General features: G+C 42.7%; 2 protein-coding genes across 2 annotated transcripts in view; one reads left to right on the forward strand and one right to left on the reverse strand.

Moving 5' to 3' along the window:
- Nucleotides 1-1,478: 1,478 nt before the first annotated feature.
- LOC143280185 (uncharacterized) lies at nucleotides 1,479-7,052 on the forward strand. Its single transcript, XM_076584787.1, has 7 exons — nucleotides 1,479-1,787; nucleotides 3,236-3,386; nucleotides 3,954-4,157; nucleotides 4,877-4,948; nucleotides 5,516-5,599; nucleotides 5,922-6,147; nucleotides 6,620-7,052. Exons 1-7 carry the CDS (start codon nucleotides 1,583-1,585, stop codon nucleotides 6,884-6,886), a joined length of 1,209 nt encoding a protein of 402 aa, XP_076440902.1. The 5' UTR covers nucleotides 1,479-1,582; the 3' UTR covers nucleotides 6,887-7,052.
- An 8,469-nt stretch (nucleotides 7,053-15,521) lies between these two features.
- LOC143280186 (intraflagellar transport protein 74 homolog) overlaps nucleotides 15,522-18,676 on the reverse strand; it is a 40,903-nt gene continuing 37,748 nt past the window's right edge. Inside the window, exons 23-24 of the mRNA XM_076584788.1 lie at nucleotides 16,838-16,898; nucleotides 15,522-15,799 (exon numbers count right to left, since the gene is read on the reverse strand). Coding sequence (XP_076440903.1) covers nucleotides 15,681-15,799; nucleotides 16,838-16,898 — 180 coding nt within the window. The 3' untranslated portion in view covers nucleotides 15,522-15,680. The remainder of the gene's footprint in view (nucleotides 15,800-16,837; nucleotides 16,899-18,676) is intronic.

Below are 18,676 nucleotides of genomic sequence, written 5' to 3' on the forward strand. Positions count from 1 at the left end.
AATGTTTACCTTATACACTGAACTGAACTGAGACACGTCTGGTTTCAGTTTTCTGTGTTTTTCTTTGAAACAGTTATTATATAAGCAGTGTGCTCCAAATTTCCTGAGCAAGATCTACAATGACACTGAAAAGCAACAACCAAGGCCCACATTAATTATGTCTCCTTGTTCATCCAGTCAGAAGCGAACCGGGGTCGTGACTGATGAAACAGACACAGGTCGTGACTGATGGAACAGTAACAGTAGCAGGTCGAGACTGATCAGTGAAACTTAACAGACACAGATAAATAAAATAAGTTACTGTTGGATTTTTTTTTTTTTTTTTTTTTTTTTTGGAGTGCTAATTCCATATGATAAGCCAACAGATCGTGGGCCTTCACCTGAACGCGGGTCAGAATTCACTAGAAAAGCTCGTGTAAGCCATAGCCGTCAACACGTGTAATGAAAACTAGCCTATTTGGGGAGAACACTTGAGAATTCACTTTATTTCGTGGCTCACAACATTGTATTATCTCCATGGAAATGTCTTGAGCAAACATGGAAATGTTCACTGGTATTTGCAAACGTCACTGTGGCCGGTGCGCTGGATAGCTGCGCCATACATGCCTACCTCTGATCCTTTGTTCTGTGACTTCTTCAACCTGCTTCCTGTTGAAGTTTCAACAATAAGAAATCGTTAAAAATCGATACTCAGTGGGTCTAGAATCAGCATTGTATACTTGGCTAGTACAGCCGAAAATGCAGCAAGCTAGAGGCATTGCTCAGTATCTCAGTTTGTGGAGACGATCGTGGTTTAGCACCGCGTCACGTATACCAGTTTTGTTTTCGTTCGTTGCCGGCGCCTGACTGGCAAAATGGCACCCTGTCCCATAGTGCACCGCGCGTGACGTCAACTTCTCAATAAAAAAAAAAGAGTTACATATATATGTGACATTATCAAGGAACGATTTTTACTTACTGAAGTTTTGCTATGTGTATGAAATGAGAAGCCAAACAAATGATAACTATTATATGAAAAAACAACAAAAACAACAAACAAATAAACAACAGCAACAACAACAAAAACACACACAAGAAAACCCAACAACTTTTCTTCTTCTTTTTTTTTCAACCACGTGCTACAGTGTATTTTTAGATCAGTGCTTTTAGTTACACAGGCACCAACTGCGGCCGAGTCAGTTTCGTTGGACCACAAATAACCCAGAGAGCATATTCATTTCCACTTTCTTCACATGCACCTGGAATGAATATCATCTGCTTAAAAAACAAAACAAACAAACAAAAAACAAAACAAAAACAACAACAACAAAAAAAACCAAAACAAACAACAAACAAACAAAAAACAACAACAAAACCACAAAACCCAGGACCATCATTCCAGAGGGAAACGAACAACCAATACAAAGTTACTATCTCATACCGGATACACCCCATGGTGCAAACCCATACTTCCTGTTTCATGCTTCGTTTCCGGTCTAAATGTTAATCCACATTCACAGCAAACTCCTTCCATACCAGACTGAATGGTGAGTGAGCCGTAGAGGTCCAAATCTTTAATCATCCTCTCAGCTAAGGAGGAAACATGGACCTGCAGTACGGTATCGCAGTTACAAATAAATTCGCCCTCTTTATCGACGAGGACGAAGATCCTCTTGAAATTCTTCGACAGAAAGAAGAGGAATCAAAAAATGCTGTCCCAACGAAGAAGGACAAGAAGAAAACCAGTTCGAAGAAATCTGCTGTCGAGACTAAACCAAAGCAACAAGAACAACTTCTGAAAAAAGAAGGTGAGTGAACAAAATCGAAGTGTGCATGAAATTGCTGTGGGATTTATTTTTGTATGGTATTTTGACTTGTGTGTTTGAGAAAAATCAGATCTACAACTTGATCGAATCGAGCGCCATTTTGAACGGAACATGTGGGGTTGCTGGTTAGCAACAAAGACCGTCGGAATGTCACTTGTGAAATGATCTAAAAACATACCATGATACATTAGTACTTTCTAGAAATGCATGAAAAGAATATGTATGAACTTGCCTTTATTATTGCACCCAAGTTAGAATGATTACCCTTCGAGATATGGAATAAAGTCTATGAAACGACGATGACATGAGTGTTCCAGGGTCAGGGTCAAACCCTGAAATGAGTTGGTCGAAATGAGTTATCCCATTCATCCTGCATTTGTCACTGATAGTTGTTAAAAAAAAAAGTTACTACACACGTGGACACAGTTTGGAATAAACAAGTCCAGAATCTTTCTACTTAATGGCTGATTGTATGTAGATTTTCTTCTCTCCTAAGTACAGTATACTTTCTCATTGCATGTGGATTTCACATGTGGAGTTATTTCAGTTCATTCCTAGAACACATGAAATGGTATCAGCGGGCTTGAAATACCCACATGTATGGTTGTCCAGTATAACTAAACCTGACAGGTGGAAATTCTCTCTTGTCCATTGTGCAACCTTTTTTTTTTAATTAAAAAAAAAAAATTACACTTCATAGACAGGATGGCTTACCAGTCAGCTTCTGACTTAGGTGCAAACTTGCCACCGTTCCCTCAACAGCAGAGTAGTCTCACTGAGACCAGGCATGTTTAAATGAATGTCTGTGTGGAAATGAGATCCACTTCTTTAAATATTTTCCCCTCTGAGCATGCCATCTTTGGTGCTTACTGGAGTCAGATAGGCTTTTCCCACTCTGTGTTCATGTACTACATGATGTAGTATAACTCCAAAGCAGTGTTGCCAACTAAAAAAAAAAATCAAAAAAAAATCTGAAACTATCCAGTGCAGAGAGACTGCTGGAGAGTTCTGCACTCATCTTGGATCTTGTGCATGTGCATCTTCTACTCGAAATTGCTAGCAATGCCAAAGGCGAACAACATAGACAAAAGCAGCAGTCATGTGCTGTCCTCCATTCCTTCAGTTGATGGCCTCCATTGCTGCAACCAAACTCTGGTCAGTGAAGTGCCATGGTATTCACACATTAAAAAGAGCAAAACATTGCAAAAAGGCGCTTGTTTCGCATGTTCTGCCTCTATTGTTTGCCTTTTTTACTTGAAAGTTTGGAGAGCTGATCAACTTCAAGAGCACAGATCAAGTGATGTGCCTCTATAACTTGGGTATAAGTCATGTAAGCACGGAACTATCCAACAGTCTATTAGCTTACATCCATTGCTTCAGTTTTGCTGAATGAATTGTTAAAAGGCTTTATGAATTGATGTGATTACCAGATGCCAGCCAGCTACGACAGAACAGCCGGGGAGGCAGGGGAGGCCGTGGGCGTGAGCTGAGAGAGAACGATGGGACCAGGCCACCAAGGAGGCAAGGGCCCCGTGACAACCGAGACTTTAGGGGGGATGAGAACGTACCCCCAGAATTCAGGTTAGTATTATTAGGTTAAAAAGATATGCCCAAGATAAACAGATGACCCATAAATGACAAATCATGTAGTTCGCACTTTTCTTTGAGAAGTCCGATTTTCATGGTTTAGCATTGATATTTTCTATTGAACACAATACCTGCTAAGTCATTTGTTCTCTGCATTAAACTTATTTAGCAAAATAGTTGATTAACCGATTGCATGGGTGTTCTTTGGGTTGCTTTCTGCTGCAGTTATTATTACAAGACATTCCTCTTTATTAATTTTTCTAAAGATAATTTTGTATGAAAATGATGCATATAGTTGAAAACAGGATAGTACTTATTCAAATGTTTAAAAAAAAAAAAAAACCAAACAAAAAAAAAACACTTGATCAGGTTGGGTTTATAATTTCCTTTTCTTTTCTTATTTCTGATTAAAATATGTTCTCCATTCTTATCTCAGTGAAATATTCCTGATACTTGTTTGTAAGCTCCAAAGATGTTTTTCAGATTCCAAGAGAAACCACAGAACCATTGCGATTAACTTTTTTTTTTTGATATGTATATTTTAAACTTTGGCTATTACAGAGGCAGAGATGCCAACCCACGAGAACGTGATGTGAACTCTGGAGGGTTCGAAAGAGGCCGTGGCAGCCGAGGCAGTGGCCGTGGAGGTCGGGGCGGAAGGGGTGGCCGCGGAGGGCCAAGACCCGAGGGTGGCCGTGGAAACTTTGGAGGGCCTGCTGGAGAGAGGCGGCGAGAGTTTGACCGCCACAGTGCCTCAGACAGGACGTGAGTTGTGTTACTTGTTTGGATTGTGTTAGTTTCAGCAGAGACAGAGAGTGGTTTTAGAACTGAAAGGTCTGCTGTATATTTTCTTATGTATTTTCTTATTTCATTGATCACCATTACTGTTAAAATCTTCAGGTTTTCAAGATAATAGATTAAAATATATAGATGCCAGCTTTTCCCTGTTTGGTTTACCAGAGCGAATACGAGGATGTAACATTTCTTCTCCTGCGTTTGTGGGGTGCGACTCCCATGTTCACTCGTATGCATATGAGTGGGTTTTTACGTGTATGCCTGTTTTTATCCTGCAATGTAGGCAGCCATACCCATTTCGGGGCTGGGCATGCTGGGTGTGTTCTTGTGTTTCCATAACCCACTAAATGCTGACATGGATTACAGGATCTAACGTGTGTATTTGAGCTTCTGCTTGTGTATACACGTGAAGGGGGTTCAGGCACTAGCAGGTCTGCACATATGTTGACCCGGGAGATTGGAAAAATCTCCGCTCTTTACCCACCAAGATTTGAACCCGGGACCCTCAGATTGAAGTCCAACGCTTTCACCACTCGGTTGTTGCACCCGTCTAACATTTGATTTGCAGTAGTTTACATCTGTAAACTGTTTAGAGGTCTTAAGACTGGCTATAATTTGCAGATCTGTAAACTGTTTAGATAAAGATGAGAATGTATTCCTGTGAACATCAATTGCAAATGATTTTGCAGTGGTGTGAAGGCTACTGAAAAACGTGAGGGCAGTGGTGCTCACAACTGGGGCTCGTACAGAGATGACGTTGAGTATGTTTACTTTCTGTTGTATTTTCTACTGATTTTTTTGCACAACAGAGGCAGCACATAGTAGTCAAAATGTTTCGAAGCAGAACACTATTTGATTATGGACGTTAGTGAAAGTGGTTTTCAACATTGAATATATTAGAACTGTGTTAGTTAAGTGATATCATTTGCCTCGGTTCAGCCTTGGCATTTCTTTTTATGATTAGCCCAACAAGTTGTTTTGATGAATTGATTTTTTGTTTTGTAAGGGCTGAAAATTGCACAAATTATCACAGGCCAGTGAAGTATGGTTCAGCAGATTGCTAAACGTTTTTTTGTTGTTGTTTTTTTGTTTTTGTTTTTTAGCTGCTTTTGAAATAAAATTTACAGTGATGTTGACCTTTACACTAGGGGCTGTTTTATATGTCATCTTTTTACTATTCGCTTACATGATGTAGGTCAGTGATAAAAAAAAGATTTTAACAAGTGTGATTAACTGGACTAGTTGAAATAATGCTGAGCAGATTCGAAGCAGAGGCCAGAATTGAATGCTCGTTAGAATATGATTTAACCGAGTGTTTTGCATTACAGGGATCAGGGACAGAACCAGAACCCGGCTGATACGTCCCGAGAGTGGAACCAGCCTCCAGCTGACCAGCAGGAGACTGAGCAAACGTGAGTTAATCTTTGTACGCTAGTAACAAACAGAAAAGGAATTCACCACATAGGTCTTTTTTTTTTCTTTTTTTTCTTTTTTAGCATGTATGGGTTACGCAAGGAAAATCTAATGTAGCAGTCGTGGCAATTTTAAAAAAAATTTTTAATACATATGTGATTTGGGCAAGGTTTGGCAAATGATTGAAAACAATTTTTTTTTTTTTTTTTTTTTACTTCTGGATTTGTGGATAGAATTTTCAGAAAAACGCCTGGTAGTGTTACATAAGAATGTAAAGATGATGGTGATGAAACTGAACAGAATTGGTGCTGAATGTTGCAGAGAGACGGAAGAAGGTGCTGCCCCCGCCAAGGAAGACGAGGAGCCCAAGGAAATGACCCTGGACGAGTGGAAGGCTCTGCAGGATCAGAAGCGCATGAAGGCCCAGTTCAACATCCGGAGAGCCGGAGAAGGCGTGGACGACAAGCAGTGGAAGAAGGGCGTGGCCTACAAGAAGAAGAACATGGACGAAGAGGAGGAGGAGGAGAGCGAGGAGGAAGAGGAGGAGGTGGGTACTTGGTTGTAATCAGTGCAGTTTTTTGTTGTTATTATTGAAGTTTTTGTGCCACTCTGTAAAGGGAGGCCTGGGCTGGTGGCATGGCATCAGCAGGCATTAGATTTCTTTGGATTGTGGTTTGAAAAAGAAACTGGGGAAACTGATATAGCGTTTTCTTTATTTAGGTCTTGTGTCAGCTTTTTTTGACTGAAATATCCAGCCCTTTATTTTATGATTTTATTTATTTATTTATTTTTTAAACAAATAATGAAAGTTTTGAAAGGTTCCTCGGGTATCGTAGCTGTTCCTATGAGTGCACGATATGAAGCACATTAGTTGTCTTTCCTCTTTTAAGTATATTTGAGGACATTTCTCACATTTTCACCTGCTGTTATAACTGTAGGTAGTCAAGATAATATTCTTTCCCCCCTCCCTGGCATGGGACTACTTTATACCATTCATGTGCTCTATTTCTGATCTCCAGGAGGATAGCCGCCATGGACACCGCAAACAGATCGTGACCGACATCCGCATCACCTTTGCCGACAACCCTCGCCGAGGTGGGCGGGGCGGTCGCGGAGGCCGTGGGGGGCGTGGGGGCCCTCGAGGTGGGGGCCGTGGGGGCTACGGTGGTGACCGTGGGGATCGCAGCGAGCGTCCCGAGCGTCCCAACAGAGGGGGTCCTCGTGAGGCGGCTCCCCGTGTGGACGACGAGATGGATTTCCCGCGCCTTGTTAAGTCTGAGGCATAAGAGGGATTTCTCAATCCAGGCAGCTACATTTGCAGCGTAACGACAAATGGCCTGCCATACTGTGTGTGTGAAGTTTTTCCCCCTCGGCTTGAAATGAAAAAGAAGAAAAAAATCTTTTAAAATCTGCAAATCTCAGGTCTTGCAGTCGAAAAAGTTTTTACAATTTTTTTTTTTTTTTTTAAATATATAAGTAAATGTAAATATCAGTCTTGGGTGTGGTTGCCTCCAGCAGCAGCAAGGACAATTTTTCACACCAGTGCATAGTTCAAAAGGAAAAGAAGAAAAGACATGGGTGGGATGGTTTTTTTCTTTGTTTTTTATTCCTCACTTGGCAAAAAAAAAAGATGTGAACAGGAGAGAAAGTGTCGCGTTCGTAAGTGACCCAGATTCATTGCATTGTTTGTTTTTGACCCGAGGTAGGATGTGATAAATCCGTGGACCGAACTCTCTGTCTATCTGATGGTGTACATTTTGCCGTACAGTGCAGAGCATTGTGGATTGCTCACTCAGACTTTTTTCTCCATCTCAAGGAGGGAAAAAAGAGGTGACAGCCAACTGTAGCTGCCCCCTTTTGGGAGGATGGATCAGAAGCCCATACTGCCCAGATGCCTGCATGTCCAGTCCGAGGGTGAAGGGGATAAAGCATAGTCCTTTTGATACTTGATCACCTCATTCATTTCATTGTACAATACTCTTCCATTTTGTGTATGTCTTATTCATTTTTAAACACATGTATTAACTCAGTGAAACAGCTTTTTTAGTATTCTGTCTCCGCAGAATATGAAACTTTACGCTTGTCTTAAAGTCGTGGCTGTTTTCTAAATGAGGTTTCATGTTAGTTTGAGGGATTTTTACTGTGGATAGCGGGCCCTGGTTTTATGTTTCAGTGTTTGATGACTTGGTCATGATATATTATTAAATCATGGCAGTGCATGACATTCAGCTTGCTGCTTTCATTACACCGTAAAGTTGCCATGTCATCAGTTGTATCAGTGTGGGAACAAAGCTTTGTATAGTCTTTTTTTTTCTTTGTCTTTTTATTTTTAAGGGACAGGGGGTACGTGTTTAAGAAAAAGAAGATACCTATTTGGTGTGATCACAAAAGTGTCTTTCTATCCTGTTAAAAAGTACTGCTTTACTAACTGCTTATATATTGAACTTTGGGGAAATGAAGAATCAAAATACCAGATGTAAATGATTGAATGTCTCATTCTGTGCTAGGTTTTCTTTGGAAGGGGGGAAGATTTATCATCGGTCATTGACTGAATGGAGACATGCACAGTTACACCATGTTTAGTATTTCTACTAAAAATGGATGGCAATAGGCTGATTTATATTTTCTCATGGGAGTGAGAAATTGTTCAATAAAACTTCTGAATTAAATTATAAGCTCATGTGTTTTTTTACTTTGAAAAGTGTGTTTGAGCTTGTTTGAAAGTGGATTGTCTTCTGTATTTGTTTCTATTTCTCAAATGCTGTTTTATGTAATTGCTTGTTACAAATCTATACTAACCATCTACACTATTTGTTAACCTTTCCCGTACATCGCCTAAAATTTTGCGCGCCGTACATCGTGGGTGTGCAGAAACCCATGGTTTCTAAGAAGGAATGACCCCTCGCTGTACGTCGTGGGTGTGCAGGCACCCATGGTTTCTGTGTACGAACTAACCCTTCGCTGTACGTCGTGGGTGTGCAGGCACCCATGGTTTCTGTGTACGAACTAACCCTTCGCTGTACGTCGTGGGTGTGTAGGCACCCATGGTTTCACTGAAGAAATAAGACCTTGCCGTACGTCGTGGGTGCACAGTAACCCACACCTGTCCGTAAAGCAAATTTGACTTTTCTTCAGCAGACTTGCATGCGCAGTTTCCACTTGTGCGTGTAGGCTATTTACTCCAGTGCTTGACCAGGCGCATTGTGAATAAGTTTTGCCCGTGAGAAGAGAGTGTTGTTTTCTCTACTTTGAACAGATTAGGATAAGAATAAAATTTCTATATCAACTATCTTTCTTTTTTTAGCCATAGTCGGGTTTTCTCTACTTTGAACAGATTAGGATAAGAATAAAATTTCTACATCAACTAGATTTTAGATCAATTGATTTCAGACTTACAAAAATATCCAGTTCTTAGAAAGGCACTTTAATTCCAACTAGATAAAAAGCTATCAATCAGTTGCTCCCAATCATTCTCTACAAGAAAAACAGTTCATTCAATATTGTTGAAGATATCTAGTGCAATAAATATTGTTTTCTGAAATTAGTTACAACTTTAGAGTAAAACTTACCGCAGACTTGAACCGGGATACGATCAACAAAAGACAAGGTCACTCTGATCTCTCTCTGTAGCGAGCCCAAGTGACGTCACGTCGACAACGCGTGGCGCGCAAGCTTTGCATGGGTGGCTCCACACCCACGACGTACGGCGTGCAAGGTTTATTCTTTGGGAGTATGGTTGTCGTCACACCCACGACGTACTGGGACATTAATTGATTAATAACTTCTTTGTTTATGTATAAAAGAAAATAATGTTCAGTGGATATGTAGTAAACTATATTATGGACAAAGTCATGAAATTATGTGGAAGTGGCTTCAATATTACTTGAGTTACAGAGCAAAAACACTTGTCTGGGTGATTTCACACCCACGACGTACGGGAAAGGTTAATGTGATTATACCAGTACAGTTACAAGTCTAAGCTGCTGTGGTAGTGACTGATATTAACAGACTGACAGTCGGACATTTTATGACTCGACGGAAACTATCAATGTTGTTTGACGCTTTTCCCTCAGCATTTAAGTCATTGGAGTGTGTGCTGCACAAAAGAACTTTCAACTGAGTACATGATGCAACATGTCTTGGGCCAGTAAAACCTGGCAGAGCCCGTCCTTCTTGGAATTTGATTTTCTTGTTGGGGTTTACTCCTCACATGCAGCAGGTCGTTCTGAATTTCAGGTTACCAGTGACCGAAAACCACCTTGACACTAGGATATTGTAAAACCACACCATCTTCATCCATGACCACCATGTACTGTTCTCATGGAATCTCGTTTCTATTTTCCTCAACTTCCATATCTATGGTGAACATGTCAAAATCTATGGTGTCACATCAAAGAGATTGTGTCGGAAAGGATATGGTGTCCAGTTCAGGGGGACATTGCTATCTGCCTCCCCAGATTCAGTTTCTCGAGGAGGCGTCCCTCCATTTGGACAATTCCGTATATGCTACGTATCTGCTAGGCTGATGTCTGACCAGCAGCACAACCCAACGCACATGGTCAGGCCTTGAGTGCTTGTGTACGTATCTGTATCTATCAAAGTGGATTTCTTCTACAGAATTTAGCCAGAGGACAACGCTCTTGTCAAGGGTTCTTTTTCAGTGCGTCAAGTGTGTGCTGCACAGGGGACCTTGGTTTATTGTTTCATCCGAATGACTGGATGAGTGCTCAGATTGATTTTCCAAAGAAAGGGCGAGAGTGGAATACCAACCCAGATCCTCATGGAGTCTATTGGCATATGAGCATCTTCATCAACCGTTCTGCCACCTTCATTAACAACCAATTGGTGGGAGAGTTAGGTCATGTTAAATCAAAAAACAAAGTCTGATGCCTGTTTCAGGCCTGTTTGACACCAGGATATATTATGAAAGGAAGCATCAAAAGAATTAGCCTTGTCATACAGTCGTCATCATCCTTCTTCAGCAGTTGTGAAGTAAAAGATGTCCCATATATTTGTGGCCTCGAGTGCCCTGCTTTAATGATGACCTTGGTTTAATTCATCTTGGAGTCTGTTTTTGTGCTTTAGTGAATCCATGTCACAGTATGTGTTGAGGCTGTCTGTGCATCTTCTCTCCGGAGGGGACACCCTGGGAAGTCAGTAGGGGAGTATAAATGTTGAATCAGAACAGGCAGTGCTTTACACCAAGTGATCAGCAACAGTGCAGGGTGTTGTGGAGTGTGGCTGTGTATGGGTTTCTGGGAATGAGCTGCATGGGAGTCATGCCACTGAAAGGATGCAGATTTATGTGAGAGAGCAAGCACTTTGTTTATCCAATCCCATCCCATCCCCATTCCTGGTTGACAGTGCAAAATGAGAGAGGTGTTGGGGGGAGAATGAGGTGGCTAAACTGGAGGGGAGTGGGGTGGCGTGAACTGTGCTTGTGTAGAAATGAATGGATTGCCGTCAAAAGAGGAAGCTAGTCAGGGATACAGAGGGGGGGGGGGGGGGGGGTAACCTACTTCCGGGAGGTTATTGGCCGTAGCTACTTTAGTTTTTTCCGCATAGGTAGGTAGTAGTTTGCACAGGACAGGAATCAGACTCCCTGGAGGAGTCTGCACTCGTGGGTCATGGTATGTTGGATAAACGTAATTTTAGGGGAAAAAATTCCTTTTTAAGTACTTGATGTCTGTCCCTTTTTTTTCTATTTACAACATACAGGGAGTTCAGAGTGAGGAACAGTGGTTCCGGCCGATGGTGGACCTTTTTGCGACAAGGTTCAACAAGAGACTTCCCACTTACGTCTCTCCGGTTGCCGACCCAGAAGCATGGGCAGTGGATGCTCTTCTCTCTAGACTGGAGCAGTCTGATTGCCTACGCGTTTCCTCCCTTTCCAATCCTGTCCAAGGTGATACGCAAAGCCAGGTTGGAACGCCCGCAGCTGATCCTCATTGCGCCGAAATGGCCAGCCCAGCCCTGGTTTCCGGTCCTTCAGTCCCTGACACGTTCCACCCCTGGAACTGGAAACAAAACCTCATCTGCTGAGGCAGCCTCGTTCGGGCATTCCTCACTCCAATCCTCAACTGCTCCACCTGCACGTGTGGCTGCTGTGCGGTCGGAACTATCAGCATCACCATTGAAGTCTTCCACCCCTCGGTCAGCCTCTGTGTCGGCTGCGCTGACCCAGGGGGGTGCCTCCTCTGACCTCCTCTCCATAGTCTCCAAAGCCAGGAGGGAGGGAACAGAGACTTTGTATGACTTTCGCTGGAAGAAATGGCTGTGTTGGTGTGCAGCTCAGAACATTCCCCCTACTAACCCTACGAGCATGCAGCTGGCCAACTTTCTGGCTCACTGCTCCTCGGTTCTCAACCTGTCGGCTAGTTCTGTGCGAGGGTACAGGTCTGCCATCTGTACCACTATCAAACAGCTAGGTGGTTCCGCTTTTAAAGCTGATTTCCTGCTCAGAGAGGTGGCTAGGGGCGCCTCTCTGAAGGAAGCCAGGAATCCCAGAAGAGTGCCCCTCTGGGACTTGTTCCTGGTGCTGGATTTCATTCGAAAATAGCCCTTTGAGCCATTGGGGACTATTCCTTTTGACCTGCTCACTCTCAAGACCACTTTCCTTCTGTTGCTGGCCATTGGCCGTCATAGAAGCGAGATTCATGGTCTTAGTGGAATGCCACAAGATCTAGCATTCCACAGAGATGGTTCCATCACTCTTCGTTTCCTTCCAGAGTTTCTGGCTAAGAACCAAGACCCCGAGGTCCCTTCCCCCTCTCTCAGGGTCAGACCTTTGTCTGATATTCTTACCCAAGATGATGAGGATAGGCATCTCTGCCCTGTTCGGTGTCTCAAATACTATTGGGATAGGTCTCGCCATAGGCGTTCTTCTCAGAGGCGCCTTCTCATCTCCCTCAATGAGAATTACAAGAAAGACATCGCTGCAGGCACCATTTCCCGCTGGGTTTCCCAAGTTATTCGTACAGCCTACTCTCATGCACACAAGGATATCAGTTGTCTTAATCCCAGAACACACGAAGTGCGGGCCATAGCTACTTCAGCCGCTTTCCAGCAGTCGGTGCCACTGCAGCATGTCTTGGAGGCAGCCTTCTGGCGGTCTGAGAATCCCTTCATCAACTTCTACCTCCGGGATTTCCGTATGACCAGGGCTGACGATTCCAAGGGGATTTCCTTTGTCGTGGCTAACACTGCCGTCTCGGTTACAAGGGCTCCCCATACGAACCAGTAGGCGTTGCCCTCCTCCATTTGCTTTAAATTCTGCATCAGTTTGACATGGTACAGTATATGACACCAAAAGGAGGAGTTTGTATTATACTCCATGTTTGGTGATATATATACTTACCATGTCAAACTCGAATGCCCGCCCGTCCGTCCCCGCGTCTCCGCCGTGGTTCTCATGGGGCATTTTCTTTCATGGCCACGGAATGATTCAGCGCTTATAGCTGTTAGAGGTGTTTGATTGGCTAAGAGCGGGCCAGGCAAAGAGGGGCGTCTTTTCACTGTTAGCCGCGCGAAATTTGGCCAAGCAGAGCAAACCCATAGGCCTAGTTTGCATCAGTTTGACATGGTAAGTATATGTATCACCAAACATGGAGTATAATACAAACTCCTCCTTTCGGTGTGAAGGTGGGAGAAAGGCAGTTGTTTTGATGGATCAACAAGACAAAAAAGTTATGGGTTAAGCCAAGATCACAAACGTCCATTTTACCACCATCGTGGAAGTGAATTCATATCCTCTGTGTCTAGGGCTTGGCATGGGAAGGTCAGGTGCAAACCATATATATTCTTTCCTGACATTTTTAACCTTCCCTATTCACACCTGAGTGGAATGAGCAAAAGCCAAGTATAGGTGTCTTTCCCAGGGACACAGCACCAAGCTGAATAGGGGCCTCAAACTTTTATCTTTGGTGAGCACTGGATCATAAGTCAAAACCATATCCAATTATCACGGTACCTCCTTCATTAAACTAACTTTAAGTCGTGTAATCAAGTACTTGCCCTCTTTGGGGTTGCTGCAGATAGGCACTGGAGATCACAAAGCACAATCAGGCAGATGCTGTCTGTGAACTTTTGCTTTTGGTCAAGAGGGCCGGTCAACACATTAACAATAGCAGCGTCAAAACTATGTAAAAACTTTGGGGAGTTATATTAATGTCAGCACAACTATGAAGCAACAAAGGCAATAAAAGATGACATTCTGCAACTGCGAAGTTCTTAAGACTGCTTATGTGTTGCGGATTTCAAAATGTGAACATCAAGATGCACATTTACGAACTCCATTTTCAATGCGAAATGCTGCAAATCTGAAGATGTGGAGCAGAAAGACACGTATGTTTACATGCAGTGAATACAATTTGAAATGCCAGTAACAATCTGCAATGTTTTTAAAATTATTTTTTTTAAACTGGCCTAGACAACCCTTGTCAGGCATGATGAGGTTCCTCTGATCATTGTCTAAAATCAGACTGAACGAAGATTTGGAAAGTGAAATTTAACATTTTTTTGTACATAGTTGTGTGGAGATAATGCAATGATTTCAGACAAACTGAAATGATAATTTCAGTAAGGATTTTATTATCACCCCTGCATATTACTTTATGTTTAAATAGTGTCGCAGACAACACTGCATTTTTTGTTCAACTGACAAAACACATGGTTAAATCAAACATAAACCTTGAACAAAAGCATCTGTTTAATTCCATGACCTTCATCCTTTTGAACACAAGACAATAAATAGCATTTTTACCATGCTCCCCGCTCCCAAGCCCCCCCTCCCCAACACATCTTACGCATTCAATACATCTGCAAATGAGGGTCCTTACACAACCATTGCAATGTTCTACGTATGTATTTCAGAACATACACAACCATTGCAATGTTCTACGTATGTATTTCAGAACATACACAACCATTGCAATGTTCTACGTATGTATTTCAGAACCATTCATCCCCTGCCTGAGAACCACAGTAAAACCAAAATGTTCAAGACACCATCATATCACAACAGAAACAAAAAAAAAAAACAGGACGGAATTGGTGGCAGATCAAATTCCACAAGAGAGGTTTGAAGAGATGTTTGTATGCAGAATCCAACACACTTAGGTGACAAGTTTTAACTCAGAAATAATCATCCTCACCACTGAGATGGGCACAGATTACTGAGACATGCTTTGTCAACATTTGGAGGACTCAAATTTAGGTATGTGCCTTCATGTCATTTTAGTAACCAAACCAGTGAACGAATAACTTTTTTAATGTAAACCCCTAATCTGCTGAACCTCAGTGAAATAAGATCACCGTGGAAAGAGCTTAGAGAACACTTTCTCCTTTTTGCTGAACAAAAATAATGTAACCCAAGGAGGAGGAAGTCTCGATAAAAAAGAAAAAGAAAGTGACGAACATCTTGACCTGAAGGCTCCGTCTTATCACAGTGTAGGTGACAGCCCTTCAATGACAAGCATACCTGTCGCAAGCATTGTGGATGCTTTGGAAACATTCTTATCAAACCTGTTAAATTTATCACATCGCTGATATGTTTATGAAACATTCTCACCCAATCTGACAAGTCTGTCAGTCTGCCTGGTCCTCTGAACAGGGCTCCCACTGAGGAAATTTTTAAATTTGGAAAAAAAATCAAACTGACACTAATAATGGTGCAATCTGATGCAAATCGAAGCACATTTATAGCACTTTCGTGCCATGATCATTAATATAAAATTGACACAGTGCACCCCCAATCTTAATCTACAGGGATGAAAAAGGCACTGACACAAACCAGCACTTCTTAGTTTTCACCTTCTAAATTTCAGTAGTGTCTCACAGTCTCAATATTCCCAGTTGTCACTCTTAACAAATAAGACCTATTCAGTTTAGTTGCTCTTGCAGCTGCCACTAGATGATTCCCCCCCCCCCCCCCCCCCCCCTTCTGCTGAATGTCATTTCTGCTTTTCGCTGAAATCTGCAAATACGCTGTAAAGTGGGAGCCCCCGTCAGAAGCAGCACTGTTAATGAAGCCAGAGAAATGATGGGGATGATGATGCACAGGCTGACGTGTCGCAGTTTGGCTCAGTAGCTGGTCTTCCCCTGCATCTGACTCTGCAGCTTGCTGTTGAAGTCGTCCAAACAGGAGTAGACGCGTCGGCTGATGGGCGTGTAGTCGCACTCCATTGTGCGTGCTGAGATGACTGAGTGTGCGTCAAGGACAAGGAGTTTCCGCAGTTTCAAGGAGGTGTCAAAGCTTGCAGACTTATCTGTATACACTACACTACATCTGCTGTGGTTTAAAAAAAAAAAAAAAAAAAAAAAAGAGGCAACGCCTTCAAGACTCACTTGTGCTTCGTGCTTTACCCAGTAAAGGAACCATGAGGAGAAAAAAAAAAAGATTAAAAAAATCGTTGAAAAGTGCTCTGTATCAAATATGATTGATAAAATATGCTTAGGAAAAAAAAATGGCATGCGTGCGGGATCGAACAATGCATGTTTTCTTCTTCGTGCGATACATACATGTGATTGTAGTGTACGCTGTTTAAGTCATGTTTTTTGTGTCTTTTATTATATCTCGATTATTCTTTTATTTTGGCGGTAAAGGAGATGTTGCCATCGCTTCAAGTACATCACAACACATGTTAGATCTCTACATCTGCACGAACCAGTCTACAACAGGCTGAAAGAAATAATCGATTCAATTTTTCTTTTATGTTCATTCCAGTTAATTCAGTGTCCACTTTGAATATTTATATGCAGTAAACACATCAACCTACCTTATAGTAACTCACTGGGAAGCTGTCCCCATCATCTGCACCGTTTCAGTGGCATTACTCCCACGCCGCTCATTTAGATTCCCCCATACACGGCCACACCCGGGTTCGTCCGTCGCAGTTCCAGCGTCGGCAGTCCACAGGGAACCATCGATGTTAGGTCGCCAGGAGGCCACACACCAGAGGAGACACTGCACTGCTGCTGAGTCACTTCGGTGGTGTTCAGTGGTGCCTGTTCTGATTTTACGTACTTAGGACACCACCTACTAAGCCCCCTACTAACGACAATAATAGCTTAGTCACGGAGCCAGACTGAGTGAGCGTCCCTCCCAGAGTGGAGACCGCCACCACGTCCCTCAAACAACAGCCCCCCACGAATCCGCCGACACTGACGACATTGACATGACTCACCCCAAGCACATGACAGGTATGCTTCACAAGCACACTGCCGACAGCAAAGGATACATTCCTTCATGGAGAAATTGTTCTGCTCATGGTGCTGCCACTTCTTCTCAAGGTTTGACAACTGCAACGTCACCAAAAGAAACATCATCACAACTGTTCGTCAGTGTGTTCCCTTTCTGGAAAACCAGTGGAACTTATCTGACAAAGGCATATGCACATGAACATTGCTCATAAACATATGCATATACATAGCTGATACTTTCCATTTTAATGACAACAAGAAGTTTTTCATACGATGAAATTGGCCACTTAAAAAAAAAAATTGATTACCATCTTCATCTTCTTCTTCTGCATTCGTCGGCTGCAACTCCCACATTAACTCTATGTACATGAGTGGGCTTTTATGTGTTTGACCGTTTTTGCCCCGCCATGTAGGCAGCCATACTCCGTTTTTGGGGTTGTGTATGCTGGGTATGTTCTTGTTTCCATAACCCACCAAACTCTGACATGGATTACAGGATCTATAATGTGCGTGTTTGATCTTCTGCTTGCGTATACACACAAAGGGGGGGTTCAGGCACAAGCAGGTCTGCACGTATGTTGACCTGGAAGATTGGAAAAATCTCCACCCTTTACCCACCAGGTGCCGTTACCGAGATTTGAACCCGGGACCCTAAGATTGAAAGTCCAACTCTTTAACCACTCAGCTATTGCGCTTGTCAAATGAATATCATAAAATGCAGTAAAAAAACCCAACCAACTTCTGAAACAAAGTTAAAAAAAAAAAAATCGTACAAGTTCAATGAATGTACCACAGACTTAACCTTTGCCATATGTCACTTACACATTTTGCACACTGTATGTTTTGGGTCTTTAGTCACCCACATTTTCTGAAGGAATGAAGCCCTGCTGTACATTGTAGGTCTGACAGTGTGGGTCTGCTTGGAAACACAACATACTTGGAGTTTTATCATTTCTAATTTTTTACTCTTATGTTTATAAATAATAAACAATTTTTCTGGTACAGATGTAGGACCATGCTTTACTGACAAAGTCAAAGAATTCTGAAGAGGTAGCTTGTAATCAGAATCAGATACCAAGTAAAAATCAAGACTGTGGGTCCTTTAAGACCGATGATGTACGACAGAAGGTAAACTGAAGGCTGGCAGGTGCAGTGGCCGGACGCCGGATTCTTGCCCTTATTTCCTCCAGGTCAATCACAGGTTTCAGAGCACCTGGTGCGCTAAGGATGGAGATTTTCCTTATCTCCTGGGTCAATACATAATCATGTAGACCTGCCAGTGCCTGAATCCCCCACTTTGTGGGTATACAAATGCAGAAGGTCAAATAGGCATAAAAAACGATCATGTAACTCAGTGGGTTACGGAAACAAGAACACACTTAGCATGCACCTCATCATCTCATCTATCCCTTGACCCGTGGGTGGGTCGTTGGGGCACCATGGATGACTGCCTGGTCAGCTCGCGGCCACCTGCCTCGGTCCTCAGCGGCCCTTTGAGTTGTGGCAAATGGCAGGCCCGTCCACTCTTTGAGGTTGTCCTCCCACCGCTTTCTCTGTCTGCCTCTCTTCCTCCTTCCTTGTACGGTACCCTGCAGGATGGTCTTGGCTAGGCCGTCTGATCGTGTGACGTGTCCATACCAGCGGAGCTTGCGTTCCTTCACTGTGGTTAGCAGGTCTTTGAATGGGCCAATGGCGTTTTGGACTCTTCTTTTCACTTCCTCATTTGTGATGTGGTCTTTGTATGTAATGTTCAGGATCTTGCGGAAGCATCTCATTTCCAGGGCCTGGATTCTTCTCTGGAGTCTTAGCATGCACACCCTTGAAAATATGTCTGCCAACAAGGTTGGGTAGAAGTGGTCATACATGTAAAAGCCTAC

This window comes from Babylonia areolata, chromosome 3, assembly GCF_041734735.1.
Source record: "Babylonia areolata isolate BAREFJ2019XMU chromosome 3, ASM4173473v1, whole genome shotgun sequence".
Classification (NCBI taxonomy): domain Eukaryota; kingdom Metazoa; phylum Mollusca; class Gastropoda; order Neogastropoda; family Buccinidae; genus Babylonia; species Babylonia areolata.